A 15494-nucleotide genomic window follows, 5' to 3' on the forward strand; every position below is an offset into this window, starting at 1 on the left:
CTCAGTTAATTGCATCATTACCTAGCCAAATGGCTCTCCAACTTTGGATTTCTCATTCTCTTCTTTTTCTTATTGATTTTAAGGTACACAGGCCTCTTGATGATAATTAAGTAAAACTTAAAGTTCTGATCTCTCCAGTACTCAAATGCCCCCAAACAAAAATCATTCACCATTATTCAGACCCTTAAATACCTTCTACCTCTATATCTTTGTGCAGCCTTCCCCACCTGCCAGAGTAATTCTTCCTCATTCAAAATTCTGTTCTTCCTTCAGGGTCTAACTCTTGATGGAGCACCTTTGATATGAGCCTTCCTTACCTCTGTTCTTCACATCAGTCATTTTAGGACATCATGCTTTTAGAGTACTTATTGGGATCTGATTTTTTTGTTTGTTTTTTGTTAAGCCTCACTCAAGGATATTTTTACATTTTTTTGGCTATTATGAATAATGCTGCTACGAATATTCATGTACAAGTTTTTGTGTGGACAGGTATTTTTATTTTATTAGGAGCAGAATTGCTGGGTCATATAGTAGCTTGATGTTAAATCTTTTCAGAAACTGCTGAACTATTTTCCAAAGCCACTTTATCATTTTACATTTCCACTAGCAGTCTATAAGAGTTCTAATTTTCTACATTCCCCACCCAGCATTTGTTCTTGTCTGTCTTTTTAGGCAATTTTTTATAAATAACTCCTTATTAAGCCCCTGCAAATCTTACTACTATTTAACAAAGACCATGTTAGAATATTTTTTTTAATTTGTAAATTAGATATAATTGACATATAACATTATATTAGTTTTAGGTATACAACATAATGATTCACTATTTGTATGTATTGCAAAATGATCACCACAAAGAGTCTAGTTAATATCCATCACTACATAGAGTTACAAAACTTTTTTTCTTGTGATTTAAAGATTTATTCTCTTAGCAACTTTCAAGTATACAATACAGTATAACTAACTATAGTCACTATACTATACGTTACATCCCCAGGACTTACTTATGTTATAACTAGAAGTTTGTACCTTTTGACCACCTTCAGTCATTATTCCCACCCCTCCAGACCTCCCCCACCCCCACCCTGGGCAGTCACCAATATTTTCTCTGTATCTATGAATTCTGTTTTTTGGTTTGGGTGGAGTTTTTTTAAGATTCCACATATACGTGAAATCATACAGTATTTGTCTTCCTCCGATTGACTTATTTTACTTCGCATAATGCTCTCAGGTCCATCCATATTGTCACAAATGGCAGGAGTGTTTTCTTTTTTATGGCTGAATAATATTCTGTGTAGTTGTATACCACATTTTGTTTATTCATTCACCTATTGATGGGCATTTAGGTTGTTTCTATGTCTTGGCTATTTAAAATAATGCTGCAATGAACATGGGGTGCACAGAATATAATTTTTGTTTACTTATTGGACTTGTAGCTCCTAGGTCTTAGATGTCTTCAAATGGATACACACAGAATCTAGCAGAGGATGTGGCATTTTATAGAACACTTAATAAATGAACCTAACTTTTAATTATTGCATATATGTAATCATTTAGTGATAGTGTTAAAACTAATCCCCAGTTTTAATTATAGACACACATGACTATAGTTTAAAGAAAGAACATTTGATTTAAAAGAGTGATTAGAATTGGAGTTCTGAATTGAGCCAAAAGATTTCTTGAGTGGTTTTATTTTCTGTAATACTTGGTTTAGAGAAGTGTAGTGGCCTTGGATATAGGTGAAACAAGATTTCAGTTTACTCATCAAAGGTGATTTAGTGATTGATACATAGTGAATAATCTGGTGGTTATGGCTTGACAAGTACTAGATGGTCAGTGGCTGCAGTCCATCTCTTGCTGTGAAAAAACAGTTGGTTTCTCAACCAACTGTGATTCACCCCTTTCAGTAGATAGGTATATAATCCTTAAAAAGAAATAATCTTGACATATACTTACAAGGTTTGATTACATAAAACAAATTCTAAAATTTCTAAAACAAGAATCTAAGATTAAATACAGCCAAGTGAACATTGTTCCCTTCTGAAGAGTCACTGTTAGAGGTGATGCACTTACTTAAAACCCAGCTGCCATTTAGCACAACATTTTAGGGAAATAGATTTTTGGAAGTACTGTCAAATGGAACATGTTATTTTTAAATGTGATAGAAAAATTACATGTAAATTCTTTTTTAAAAAAAATATATTTTATGATTTTTTACAGAGAGGAAGGGAGAGAGATAGAAAGTTAAAAACATCGATGAGAGAGAAACATCGATCAGCTGCCTCCTGCACACTCCCTACTAGGGATGTGCCCGCAACCAAGGTACATGCCCTTGACCGGAATCGAACTTGGGACCCTTCAGTCTGCAGGCCGACACTCTAGCCACTGAGCCAAACTGGTTAGGGCACACGTAAATTCTTTTTTGACAAGTTTAATAATACTATTTTTTGTTTTAAAAGAGGTGGGTTTTTTTTTCCTTGTGTGACTTAAAACTGACCCTTAGTAATATTTGAAAGGAGGGCCCAAAGATGTTTTCAGTAATGATATGTTCATTGGAATACGAATTTAATGAGTCAAGCATGACTGCTTTGAAGAAAAATACAGAAATTTAGATGTATCACATGTTTAAGATTAAAATCAATTTAGTCAACTCATAGTTAATATATGAAGGTGTTTTACTAGTGCCAGGTGACCCCCTTGATCCTTTGGTTAATTTTAATATGTTTTAAAGACACCTTAGCTTTTACAGTTTGTCTCTAGTTCATATTTAATATCCTATAGCTTTTTTAAAAATTTAGTGTCAGGGCAAGAGAGTCATAATACTTTTTCCAAGTATACTTTGTTAAAGCAAGAAAGATTTTATGTAATCACTGTAGGAAAGCTATACCATAAGGAAATATTAGAGCCTATAACTAGATGAAATTATTTTTATACATTCATTTGCTTTCTTTAATTATTTGTCATTGGTATGAAGAAATACAATTCAGTTACTGATGTCGAAGTAATAGAACTGAGAAATGGATGTGGCCATATGCCAGTTACTCTTAAACTATATGTGTCTCAGATGCAGTAATGGTTGCTGAGGCTTTGGTTGGCAAACAAAAGCCTTCCCAGTGGTTATTGTGGTGCATGGCGTCCTTGTTTTCCCATACTGATGCCGTGTGTTTTGTTTTTTTCTGTCTCAATGAAAAGCCATTACATCTTAGTTTATTTTCTGTTGAGGCTTGAGGCAAGCATTTGACAGGCATTTGAACTCCCGCAGCCTTCCCGAGTGTTCAGTTTGTTTGAACTGTGACTATAGGCAACAAAATAACACAAAGTGAAAAACCACATTTCCTGGTATTGAGTATTTCCTCAGATTTATCTGATACTTAACTTTGAGATACCCATGTGAAATATTCAGATATCTAATTTTTTACTGATAAATTATATTCCCTATGGGATGAGTAAATAACTAGCTATTTTAAGTATGACTAAAAGAGGGCAAATACATGGGAATTATGTACCAGTTTGGGTTCAGTCATTTTTATTTCTGATCTTGTTAATTACCCAAGCATCTCTTAAACAAGGGATAGTAGTAACATTTACAATTTTTATGCAGCACCTACAAAGTGCTGAAATATATACATGCTGTAATCTATTCTTTAAAATACCCATATGGAACACTTGTTCTTAACTATGTAGATTTTTACCAGAGGACACATTTAATTACTTGCCCAAGATAATAACACAGGTGACAAAACCTTACTTCATGCTCTTTGTGTTAAACCACAATGTACTTTAGAATTTTTTTTATCTGAAAAGAACTATGCAGCTTTGCTGTTTTTATTGTGTATGTGTACGTTTAATTTCTGCTTTGAGCTTATCAATAATTTCCAACAAATTCAGAGTATCCGACCACAGTTTATAGAAGAGATAAATGGGTGTATTGAGTATGCCTCAACTGGTTCCTAAACATGTTTAACAGAGTTGGGGCTGCTGAACCAAATGGCATTTCTTAAAAGTTGAGCTACTTAAAAACCTCACGTTATACTACAGTTTTTCAAAGTGTGAAGCATACTAATCTGCTTAACACATTATTGACATATTGAGGTGGCATTTGTTTCTGTTTCCCTGAGTCATTCTCCTGAACAATCTACTTGTACTAAATTGTTCACAAGTATCAGAATTAACCTTTCTCTGAAAATTGTTCCAAAGGTAACTCCCCACTGCCCAGACCTAATTTCTTAGATGATAAGTACCAGCCTAACCAAATCCTCTTTCATTCTTAACTTTTCTTTGATCTCTGTTTTCTCTGGACTATGAAGCTATGATTTTGAAATAATGGAAGAAACGTAGACTCTAGAATAAGTCTTGGAGGTTTGACTTAGTCTGTCTTAAAGAGGTCATTGTTAGCCCACCAGACACATCTTTGATCTGTATTAATTCTTTCTTTTATTTATAAATTCAGATCAGGATGGTCAAAAAAACTAAACTCCTAGGAGAAAGAGATATTTAAACTAAAATCAAAATGATGAATGAGGCCCTGGCTGGTACGGCTCAGTTGGTTGAGTGTCCTTCCATGCACCAAAGGGTTGCCTCTTAGATTCCTGGTTGGGTCACCTGCCCAGATTGTGGGTTTGATCCCCAGTAGGGAGGCATCTGATTGGTGTTTCTCACATTGATGTTTCTTCTCTCTCTTTCCCTCTAAAATCAATAAAAACATTTTATAAAAAAAAAAAAAGGATGAATAAGGGTTTTCCAGGGGAAGAAGGGAGAAGGGAGTGAACCAAAGAGGACATGCATCATTTATGAAAGCCTGGTGGCAAGAGCAGTAGGTTAGAAGGGCAAAAAAGATATTTAGTTTAAAATAAACAGTGAGAAAGCAAGAAATTTTAAGATGATACTGTAAAAGGAAGCAGTAAGCCATATTAAGAATTTAGATTTTATTCTGAGACATGGGAAATTATTGAAGTTTTTTTTTTGAGAGAGAGAGAGAGCACGCGCAGAGCTTGTCTGGTTAGTTGGGGAATAGTCCTGACAGCAGTGAGCAGGTAGAGCTAAAGTAAGCTAATCCATTATAGATGTGCTTCCAAGAATTCTGCTAGTGCTTTTCTATGTGTTACTTCATGAGACCCTCTAGTGCAGTGATGGCGAACCTATGACATGCGTGTCAGAGGTGACACGCGAACTCATTTTTTTGGTTGATTTTTCTTTGTTAAATGGCATTTCAATATATAAAATAAATATCAAAAATATAAATCTTTGTTTTACTATGGTTGCAAATATCAAAAAATTTCTATATGTGACACGGCATCAGAGTTAAGTTAGGGTTTTTCAAAATGCTGACACGCCGAGCTCAAAAGGTTTGCCATCACTGCTCTAGTAGTAGTGGTGTATGGCTGTATTGTGTGTTCACACACAAGCCTTTGTGTGGTCCTATGACTTCATTCCCTTGGAGTAAATACCTAAAAGTGAAATGTCTAGGTCAGTGGTTCTCAACCTTTCTAATGCTGCGACCCTTTAATACAGTTCCTCATGTTGTGGTGACCCCCAACCATAAAATTATTTTTTTTGCTACTTCATAACTGTAATTTTGCTACTAATGAATTGTAATGTAAATATCTGATATGCAGGATGTATTTTCATTGTTACAAATTGAACATAATTAAAGCATAGTGATTAATCACAAAAACAATATGTAATTATATATGTGTTTTCCTGTGAAAGGGTCGTTTGACTCCCAAAGGGGTCACGACCCACAGGTTGAGAACCGCTGCTCTAGTGTATTGACTGACTACCTACCTATTTACAGTTCATTTTGCGTCTTCTCGTTTTCTTATTCTCCTACTCAGCCTTAAATCCCTTGGACAGACGTCCCAATAATTCTTTTCTTAGATCTCTTACATTTTTCAAGGACAAAGCAGTTAATAAAATAGTTGGTACACAGTATTAGCATTTTGGTATATTTCTCTTTTTTGTTGTTTTTATACATAGTTCTATAAAGATGTATGTTTATATCCTATATTTTGCTTAATCTTTATAGTATTTGCATTTTCCACATTTCAAACTTTAAAAGATACTCTTCATAAATATTTTTAAGGATACATAATATTTTTGTCAAGTAGATCATCATTTACTTAACCAATTTCCTAATGGTAGATATTTAGCATTGTTTCCTGTTTCCTTGTTGTTAGAAAAAATGCTGTGATTTACATAGAATTTACTACATTAAAGGTTAAATTTTTTCAGGTATTTAATCATAGTTGTGTTGCCCCCCGCCCCCAACTAGCTGGTGTATTAAATTAAGAATATTCAGATTATTAACTGCTGAATGAGGAGGCACAAGACACCCACGCAGGTAGCTCCCTCAGCATCCCAGTTCCCATCTTGGGGAAGTGAACACCCTGGGTGTGTTTTATTTGAGGCTCAGTTTCAATACACTCATACAGAGGAAATAAAGTCACAACATTTCTTCTTGTTTTGCTTTTTAATTTATCTTTATTGTTGAAAGTATTACAGATGTCCCTCTCCTTTTCCTCCCATTAACCCCCTCCACCCTCCATTAAGTCACAAGATTTATTAGTTACAAATATTAGGAACATGGGGTGGGGAGGGCACAATCAGCCGGATGAGGAGCAGTTCTCCAGCTCAGGTCACGAGAGCAGGCAGGTTGGCAGGCACTTGTAAGTTGGTTGGGGTAGTGATCACTAACTTTCTGGAAATTCATCCCTAAGTGTTTATTTTAAAAGCTGTGTCAGGAAAAGCAAAGTGGGAACTTATGGTGGGAATTCTGAACTCAGTCCTTACTTAAATGTCCAGACTGCGTATATACAAGATGATCACAGTTGCCTAGGCAGCAACTCGGAGGAGCTGTTTCCTCATCACAATTGCCAACTGCTATCCAAAAGAGTTGTACTAATAATATGTGATGTGGCCACTCCTTAGGTCTTCCCCAGCATTGATTTTTATTACATTTTTTTAAATTGCTTGCTGATTTAATCATGAGAATGGTACCACATTTTATTTCTGTTTCTCAATTATTATGTGTTGGCTATATTCCCATATATTTATCAAGCACTATGCTTCCTATCTTTTAAATATACTGTTTGTGTCCTTTGCCCACTTATTCATTGGGAATCTAAATATTTGTCTTATTTTTATGAGCTTTGATTAACAATCTCCTTTATTTTCTTTGAATGTTTTTATCAGGCTTATTGTTTCAGCATAAAGAAATTTGAGGGTTTTGTATAGACAAATCTATTGATGATTTCTTTCTGATTTTTTTCTTATTCTAATTTTTAAAAAAAGCCACCTAGAGATTTAGAAATATTTTAAATTCTTATGTTTTTTTAAGCCTTCCTTTTTGAATGCTATATTTTTATTTTTTAAAAATATTTTTTTATTGATTTCAGAGAGGGAGAGAGAGATAGAAACATCAGTCGGCTGCCCATGCTCCAGCATGCCCCACACTGGGGATCACACCTGCAACCCGGGAATCGAAATGGTGACCTCCTGGTTCATGGTTCGATGTTCAACCACTGAACCATGCCAGCTGGGCAAAGAAAGCATTTTGTTGTTGTTGTTCTTAATCCTCACCCGAGGATATTTTTCCATTGTTTTTTAGAGAGAGGGGTGTGGGAGAGAGACAGAGAGAGGAACATCAATGTGAGAGAGACAAATCAATTGGTTGCCTCCCCCACACACCTGGACCGGGATGCAACCTGCAACCAAGGTACATGCCCTTGACCGGAATTGAACCCAGGACCCTTCAGTGGGCGGGCTGATGTTCTACCCACTGAGCCAAACCAGCTATGGCCTAATGTTACCTTTTTCGGTTTGCTGTATAGGCATAGCACATGAAGTGAGTGTGAAATTGGACTTTTTCCAATATTCCCAGCATTGTTTATTAAATCTTTCCCTTCCTCTTTGATTTGTGATTTTTTTCCCTTCTAAAGTTAGCAGTGTTTCAGAGCTTGCCGTGTGTTAAGTAATGTTGTGTAACACTGAGCACTTTACATGTATTATCTCATTTTTCCTCACAGCAACCCTATGAGGAAATGAGAAGATTTTATATTGGGTTATCTTTCTTTTTGTTTTTATGCCACTACCATTCTATCTTTAATTTTTATAGCCAATATGTTTCCTCTCAAGAAAAGCTAAGGTACCTTTACTATTTCTTCCTTTTTCTATTCTTGCCTGTTTATTTTCCCAGATGAATGTGTTTGATGTTATGTTCCCAAAAGAATCCCATAAGAATATTTGTCAGAGTTGGCTTAATCCACAAATTATACTGGAAATAATCACAACTTTACACTATGAGTTAAGGTATACCTCCTGTACTTAGCCTTGGTGCCTGGTGTATTGCAGGTGCTGAATAAATATTTATTGTGTGAAAAAATAAATGAAGAGACTTCTGTTTATCATCTCTGTCAAGTTTGCACCTCTCATTACTGTGTTTTATCTTTTTCCCATTTGGCCCTACACATTTCATGTGAATGTTATATTTATTTTGATGTATTGTTTCTGTCATGAATGGTATTTTTTCCCTGTAATTTTCTAATTATTTGTTGCGAGCACATGAGAAAACCTTTAATGTTTCATGTTTATTTTGTTACTTATTTAAAGTTATCCTTCTGAAGACATTCCTGAGGGGTGGGAAACCTTTTTCCTGCCAAGGACCACTTGGTATTTATAACATCATTTGCGGGCCATACAAAATTATCAACCTAAAAATTAGCCCGCTCTATGTGGTCAAACATTTAATTAACTCACCCCTAATGCCTTGGCAGAGCCAGGCCAAATGATCTGGCCCGCGGGCCGGACATTCCCCACCCCTGCTTTAGATAGACAATTACTTCCTCTGTTAATAATAATCATTTTGTTTCTTATTTTTCTGTAATTTTATCTGTTATTTCTCTTTCTGGAATTTCCCAAATAACATTAAAAAGATTGATTATAATGGATATTGGTGCTTGATTCTAATTTTAATAGAAATATAACTTTTTACTTTTAGGCATTATGTTTGTAAATACCTGGTATTTACATGATAGTTCTTAAAATGTACTTCAAAAGTAATAATCTTATAACAGATTTTAGGTTGACTTTTGTCTGACATTTTTAGTGTTTGTTAAAGGAATTTATATTGCTTCAGAGCATTGTTATGGAAGATTATTGAGTAGGGCATATTTGTGACCATTTAAGTAAGGGTAGGTGAGCTCTGATGTATAGCAGTGTTAACTTGTCCAGGGTTCTAGTGGCAGAGGTAGGATTTAGGCCTAGAACCTTTGACACCAGCGCACACCTTATTCACCACTACTTTATCCCTTATGTATTTGCTTTTGTGTTTGTGTTATTTGAATCCTCTTGACGGGTGATAAATAAGTTCCTTGTAAAATAGAAGCTTTAAGGGTTCATGGATGAATGTCTGTCTTTTTCTTTTTAATCCTTACCCAAGGATATGTGTGTATTGACGAGAGAGAGAGAGAGAGAGAGAGAGAGAGAGAGAGAGAAAGAGAGAGAGAGAAACTTTGCTGTGACAGATAAACATCTGTAGGTTGCCTCCCCCAACCAGGGATTGAACCCACGACCTTTTGGTGTATGGGACAATGCTCCATTCAACTGAGCCACACTGGCCAGGGCTGAATGTATAGCTTATGAGCTTGAGAATTAGTTGCTGAGAACTAATGCATTTTGAAATACGTATGGAGCCCAGTAATGTTCTTGTCCTGGTGGGAAATAATGAGCCCACCTCCATTAATAAGGCCATAATTTCCTTAAAAGGAAGTATTATTTAATTACTGTAAGGCTAGATAATGCTTCTAAGAACTAGAGTCGGTGTAGTTGACATACGTTGTATTTGTAAATGTCCTGAATTTTCCATCTGCATGTCTGTTAGTAATGTTAGTGGAATCCATAGGTTGCTGATAAAAGATGTAATTCATAATTTTACTTCCCCTATATTTCTAAGTATTTATATGAAAACATTTAATTTTTGACACCTTTAGAGTGAGAGACATTAACTCTGAGAAACCTTTTGTAAAATATGAGTTTTTTAGAAGATGGTAGTGTGTGACAGAGTAGAAAGTATCTAAGCAGTTAGCCTCTCTCAGCGATGGTGAAGATACTAGATCAGTGATTGGGAGGAAGTGGGAACAGCTTACCCATTTAGAAAAGTAATGCATTTTAAAACCATTTAGGGATTATTTCAAATAACCCCTTTTCTTCATGGTGAAATTCCCTGACATAGTGAGCCAATTAGGTTTGCTGGGGCAGAAAAATGTTCAAGTGACACCTTACTAGTCAACATAGGAGAGGAATTGCTGTATTGAAGTTTAACAGTGATTTTTCCGTAAGCCCGATGCTTAAAGAGAGAAAAGAACATATTAGATGGTTTTTGTTGTTGTTGTTGTTGTTGTGTGTGTGTGTGTGTGTGTGTGTGTGTGTGTGTGTGTGTGTGTGTCTGTCTGTCTGTCTGTCTCTGTCTCAATAGAAATGTTCCCAACCCTGGAAACAATTTTATCTTAATTTTAAAATTTCTTGGGAAGGAGTATAAATATTTCTTTCTGTGCTTTTCCCAACTAGGAATGCTTGAAATAGATTCTTCCTTCTGTCTCCCAAATTAAATGCCTCGTTTGTGGCTTACCCACTTCAGTTATGCTGTCTCGCATTTTAATCTAGCCTTGTTTCAGGGCTTCTTTTTCTGATTCTTGGCTTTTATGTTTGTCTCTAATTCAAAAGGTGGCTTACTTTTACATTTATAGAAAATTATTGATTTTCTTCTAGTGGGAGTTGGGGGTCCCAGTGCAATTGGATTTGGAGTGTTAAGATTTGTTTCATGCCCAGTAGTCCTGTTGTCTGTTTTATTGGGTTCATCAACTGGTTGCAGCACCAATGAATCCCATCCTTTTTCCCTTTCTCCTTGCCTTTCCCTCCCTCCCTTCGTACTGCCCATGGTTGTTAGACCCCCATGGCTTTGTCCTGACACTAATCTTATTTTTAATTTAGGTAAGTCAGTTTCTAATTTCTAATGTGCAAAAAATAAATTTTCCTCTCCTGCACATGAAGACTTTTAATTTTGTAAATATTTAAATTTCCATGAATAAATGGTTTATTAAATATACACTAAAACTATTCCTTTACATGACTTTAAACCTCAATTTTTTATTGTGTTTTAATACTTTTCTTAAGTGCAAAAGGCAAAACCATTAAACTGTCCTTATTAAAATGCAAAGCCTAGTGTCTTCTAGCTTTTTGAAGAGCTTTTGTCCATTATATAATCTGTAAAGTAGCCAAGAGTTCCTTAGAAGCAGGACATCATTTAGATTTAAAACAATTATGGCTTGTGTGTAAAAGAATGATGTGGCATAATCATTCATGGGGTGGCAACCACAGTTTTACTTTACTAGCAAAATCCTTGGATACCTCCAACATTTCATTTACTGCAAAGACGTTACCAGGGTCCTGTACCTGGGACAGAAATGATTAGGTCATTTACAGGTGACCATGTAGATTAAGTTGGTGTGACTAGGAAGCCAAATGACACAGTTATGAGCATAGAGACCATTTATTCCCCCCCCCCCAGATATTTGACAGTGTAAACATACATAAAATACATATTAAAGTTTAGATGCTTTATATTTTGTGCAATAAATTGAAGCCTTAAAAAGAAAATATTTCATTAAAAAAAGAAATGCATTAGTTTTACTTAAGACAGTAAAATAGCAGCAAGTACCAAGACATTGTGCACTTCTTTTATTTAAGACAAGTTATTTCATTTACATCAGAGTCAGAAGGGTAACACTGGCTTTCTTGAATATTTAATATAGCTTGAATCACTGGCTAGATAGGGGCATATTTTCCCAACTATACATCAGGGAGGAGTTCTTTCATTAGTTTCAGAAAATGCAGACCCTCAGATGGCCAGCATGACCGCAGCATTGAGCATTAAGAGAAACGAAGCATTTACTTTCCAAGCACTTGCCGCAGAAGGTAAGCGAGTCTTTACATTTGTGGTGGTCTCTTCCCTCCGTAAGTTAAGGGTTGTGCTTTGATGAGGCATTTCTGAGAAATTATTTGGCATGCCACTAGTAATACTTAGGGTCATGGGTGTTGGGGATGATTTTGTTGAGCTAGTGAGGCTTGTGTTTGTAACCATTCCATCTTGGAGATGAATAGTTAGAGTTGCAGCTGCTGCTTCATGTGAATCGGTCATTTCTGTGGATGTGTCTTCTGGATAGGGCACAAAAGCCTTGTCAGTGCTAGTCAAGGTGGTGTCTTTGCTTAGAGTGGCGCCAAATGTTGTTTCCTTTGCTCGATATTGTTTGGGTATTTTGGTCACTTTGGACTGAGTTACTATACTCAGAGAGTTAATGGTGTCCACGGTCTGCATGCCACTTACAGTGAACAAGCTTGAGGTAAATCCAGAGGGTGTGGGGTATATGTTATGTTCCTGCAGAGATGATATTTGGCTAGGACAGAGGGTTCCTATCACATGGGCTTTTGTTTGTATCATCCACTTCAGTAAGTAGGTAATGTTTTGTTCGTGGTCACATGACCACCTGTTATTATAAAGGGTTATCTCTTGCAACTGAAAGAGTTGGTCAAAAGCTTGATCTGGAATGAATGTGAATTTGTTGTTGTGCAGGTAAAGATGTGTGAGGTTTGTCAGGCTTATTAATGTTCCTGGGAGGATTTGTGTCAAGGAATTGTTAGACAGGTCCACCATATGTAGTTTTGAGGGCATGTTGGTTGGAACTGTCCAAAGTTTGTTACTACTCAGGTTGAGAACCTCAAGACTTCTTAGTGTATTTTTAATGAGGACAACCTTTTCCAGCATATTCTTAGAAACATCCAGGTATTTAAGGTTCCACTGATAGGCAGTATCAGATTTGTCAAGCAGTTTAATGTTGTTGTTAGCAGCAGACATATTCCAGAGGGACCGAGGTAACTGAGCAGGGAGGCTTTCAAGCCTGTTGTTTGAAATGTCCAGGGTCCTCAGATTGGTGTATTGGGTTAACTGGTTATGCAGATCAGTAAAGTGGTTATAAGACAGATTTAAATGGATAATATTCTCTTGCAGTCCAGAAGGTAATGTACTCAAGTTTCTGCCTGAACAGTCCACATGCCTGTGCCTTTCTGTGCATATACATTGGAGAGGACAAATGCATAAAATACCCGGTGTGAGAAACAGAAGGATGAACAGGCTGGGAGACATTTTCAGTATCTGATATTCCATCAAAGCCTAGAAGCAAACAGATACACCCTTCTTTTAATATGCAAATACAATTAGGCATCTGCTTGGGTCCATTAGCATTAGGCAAAATTTTCAATAAACCTCGTTGTTGTTGAGTCCTTTTATAATTGTTCCAGTGATTAAACTAACAAAGATCCCCTTCATTTATAGTCCAAATGCTTAATCCTTCAATTGAGGCTATGTGAAGAGATTGTCTCTCCCTACTCTCCCTGCATTTTCTCTTTTATTTTTTCCCTTCTTATTTATCTTTCCAGAGCCTTAATATTATAAAATGGCCTTCTCTACAAATAAAGAGTCAGAATCTTAAGCTATTACTGTCTTTGAAAATATTCTTTTTATTCAGAAGGGGAAAAATGGCTGTCGTGTCTTTTTTTCAATCTCTGCAGTAATGTAATAGTCAACGAGTGTGTGTAGGGTGAAATTTTATTTAGATATTAGAGCAATACTTAGAGATTTATCTTCGTGTTTTTAGGATAAATATATCCTCGCAAAGCATTTTAAGGCACTTGCAAAATCCAAACCAACACCGTACTTTCAAACCTCACATTTTATAAAGTGATTTTTTTTTCTGTATATCTCAGTGCCGATTCTAAAAGAAAACAAGTGTATATTTACAAAGTGAATGAATATTGACAAGAAATTCCTCCACTGACACTGCAGCAAATTTCTGATGCATGCACTTGCTATTGAATATATATTCAATCCTAAGGTTGACTTTTTCTTAAAGAAAAAAAAAAGAAAGAAAAACTCCAAGGTCCATTTTTTACTGATTTAAATAACATCTTACCATAGTGTCGTCTTCAGCATCAGCATCTCATTTTTCTCCGGGAAACTTAAGCTTAAAGGTCGCCTTGTTCTGGAGAGTAGGAACCGCTTCTGGCTGTGGGCTGTGCTTGCCTGCTCAGCTGCATTGTGTTGCTGTGAGCTGGAGCTCTGCAACCACCTGATCAGTACCACATAGGAGGACTGCAGAGCTGTCATTGGTGCTGACTCAAATTTATTGCAAGAGGTGCACACGCTACAAAATGGACAAAAAAACACACGTTTTTCCCCTAAATTTATAGCATTAAGCATATTTATATAGTTTAGATTTGCTATAGGATAAAATGCCTCAGGCACATTAAACCTGGCCCTTACTCATTCCTGAGTATTTGTCTCAGTTTAAGTTCCACATTTTAACATTTGCCTCATGAAGAATTTGTGGTTCTTCTTAATGCCTCTACTCTTCATTCTTTTTACATGTTGAAAATGATTTTGACCTTCCTCGTGGATGGTTTTCTACGATATTAGTTTAACTATTTTTAACTCCTACCTTTTTATGTGTGTCACTGTTTAAAATAACAATACAAACTGCTTGATTTTTATGTATTCCCCCAACATCATGGTTATTATGTATAATCAGCTTTACAAATTTATCAACCACTTAAATGTTCATCTTCCTTTGGGGAAGTAAGAAATACTTAAATATGATTATTTTGTCTTTATCTTTCTGATATAAAGGATCATTTTCCCAGGCTGCACACAAGCAAGGCTACATTTTTTAATGAGCATCTTATGCTTTTAATTATCAGTTCGTATGGTAAAATAAATATGTCTTATTTTATGACCTTAGGGTTAGGGGTTCCTTTTTTTTTTTTTTTTTTAATGAAACTGCTTAGTGAGTGGCTATAAGTATTGTTTTCTCCAGAGACATCTTTGATACTATATGAATGACCATCTATCTGATTTTATGTTTTAAAAACAACGGCATCAATTTCAGGTGATTTCTTCAAACTGTTTTACATTTTATCTTCTGAGAAAGCAATTTATACTTTTAAAATTATGTGAAATAATGTAAAAAGGAAAACTTTTGGTCATGCGTTTAATAAAATGAGACCAGATTATGATAGCTTCTGCTCCACTCTTTAGTGGACTGATTGCATAATCTGTTAAAACTTGTGTAATTTCCAGAGTAGTCAGTTTACTTTAGAAAAGAAAGCCAATATAGGTAATTCATTACAAATTGTTACCATTTAAAAACCAGCAATTATTAGCATATTACATTTAAGGAAAATCTCTTTATGCCTAGTTACTAAATCCTCTGCTTTTCTCTAAATTACATTTGCCATTCATTATTTTACCCCAATTAGAATTAGTATTAAAATTTGAAATTTATTTTCTTAGGAAGCTAACTATAATCTAGGAGTCACCTTTTGTATAAAGTTAATGTTCCTCGAAAAGTATCTACATTTTAAAAGTCTGCAGTGTTAGAAGTTTATTA

General features: G+C 35.6%; 2 protein-coding genes across 14 annotated transcripts in view; one reads left to right on the forward strand and one right to left on the reverse strand.

Moving 5' to 3' along the window:
* The window catches only part of NF1 (neurofibromin 1), a 242066-nt gene that overhangs the window by 156157 nt on the left and 70415 nt on the right, over window positions 1-15494 (forward strand). The window lies entirely within an intron of this gene.
* OMG (oligodendrocyte myelin glycoprotein) lies at window positions 11711-14264 on the reverse strand. The gene is made up of 2 exons (XM_059669416.1): window positions 14022-14264; window positions 11711-13222 (listed from the first exon to the last, which is right to left on the reverse strand). Exons 1-2 carry the CDS (start codon window positions 14022-14024, stop codon window positions 11894-11896), a joined length of 1332 nt encoding a protein of 443 aa, XP_059525399.1. The 5' UTR covers window positions 14025-14264; the 3' UTR covers window positions 11711-11893.

Source organism: Myotis daubentonii, chromosome 16, assembly GCF_963259705.1.
Source record: "Myotis daubentonii chromosome 16, mMyoDau2.1, whole genome shotgun sequence".
Classification (NCBI taxonomy): Eukaryota; Metazoa; Chordata; class Mammalia; order Chiroptera; family Vespertilionidae; genus Myotis; species Myotis daubentonii.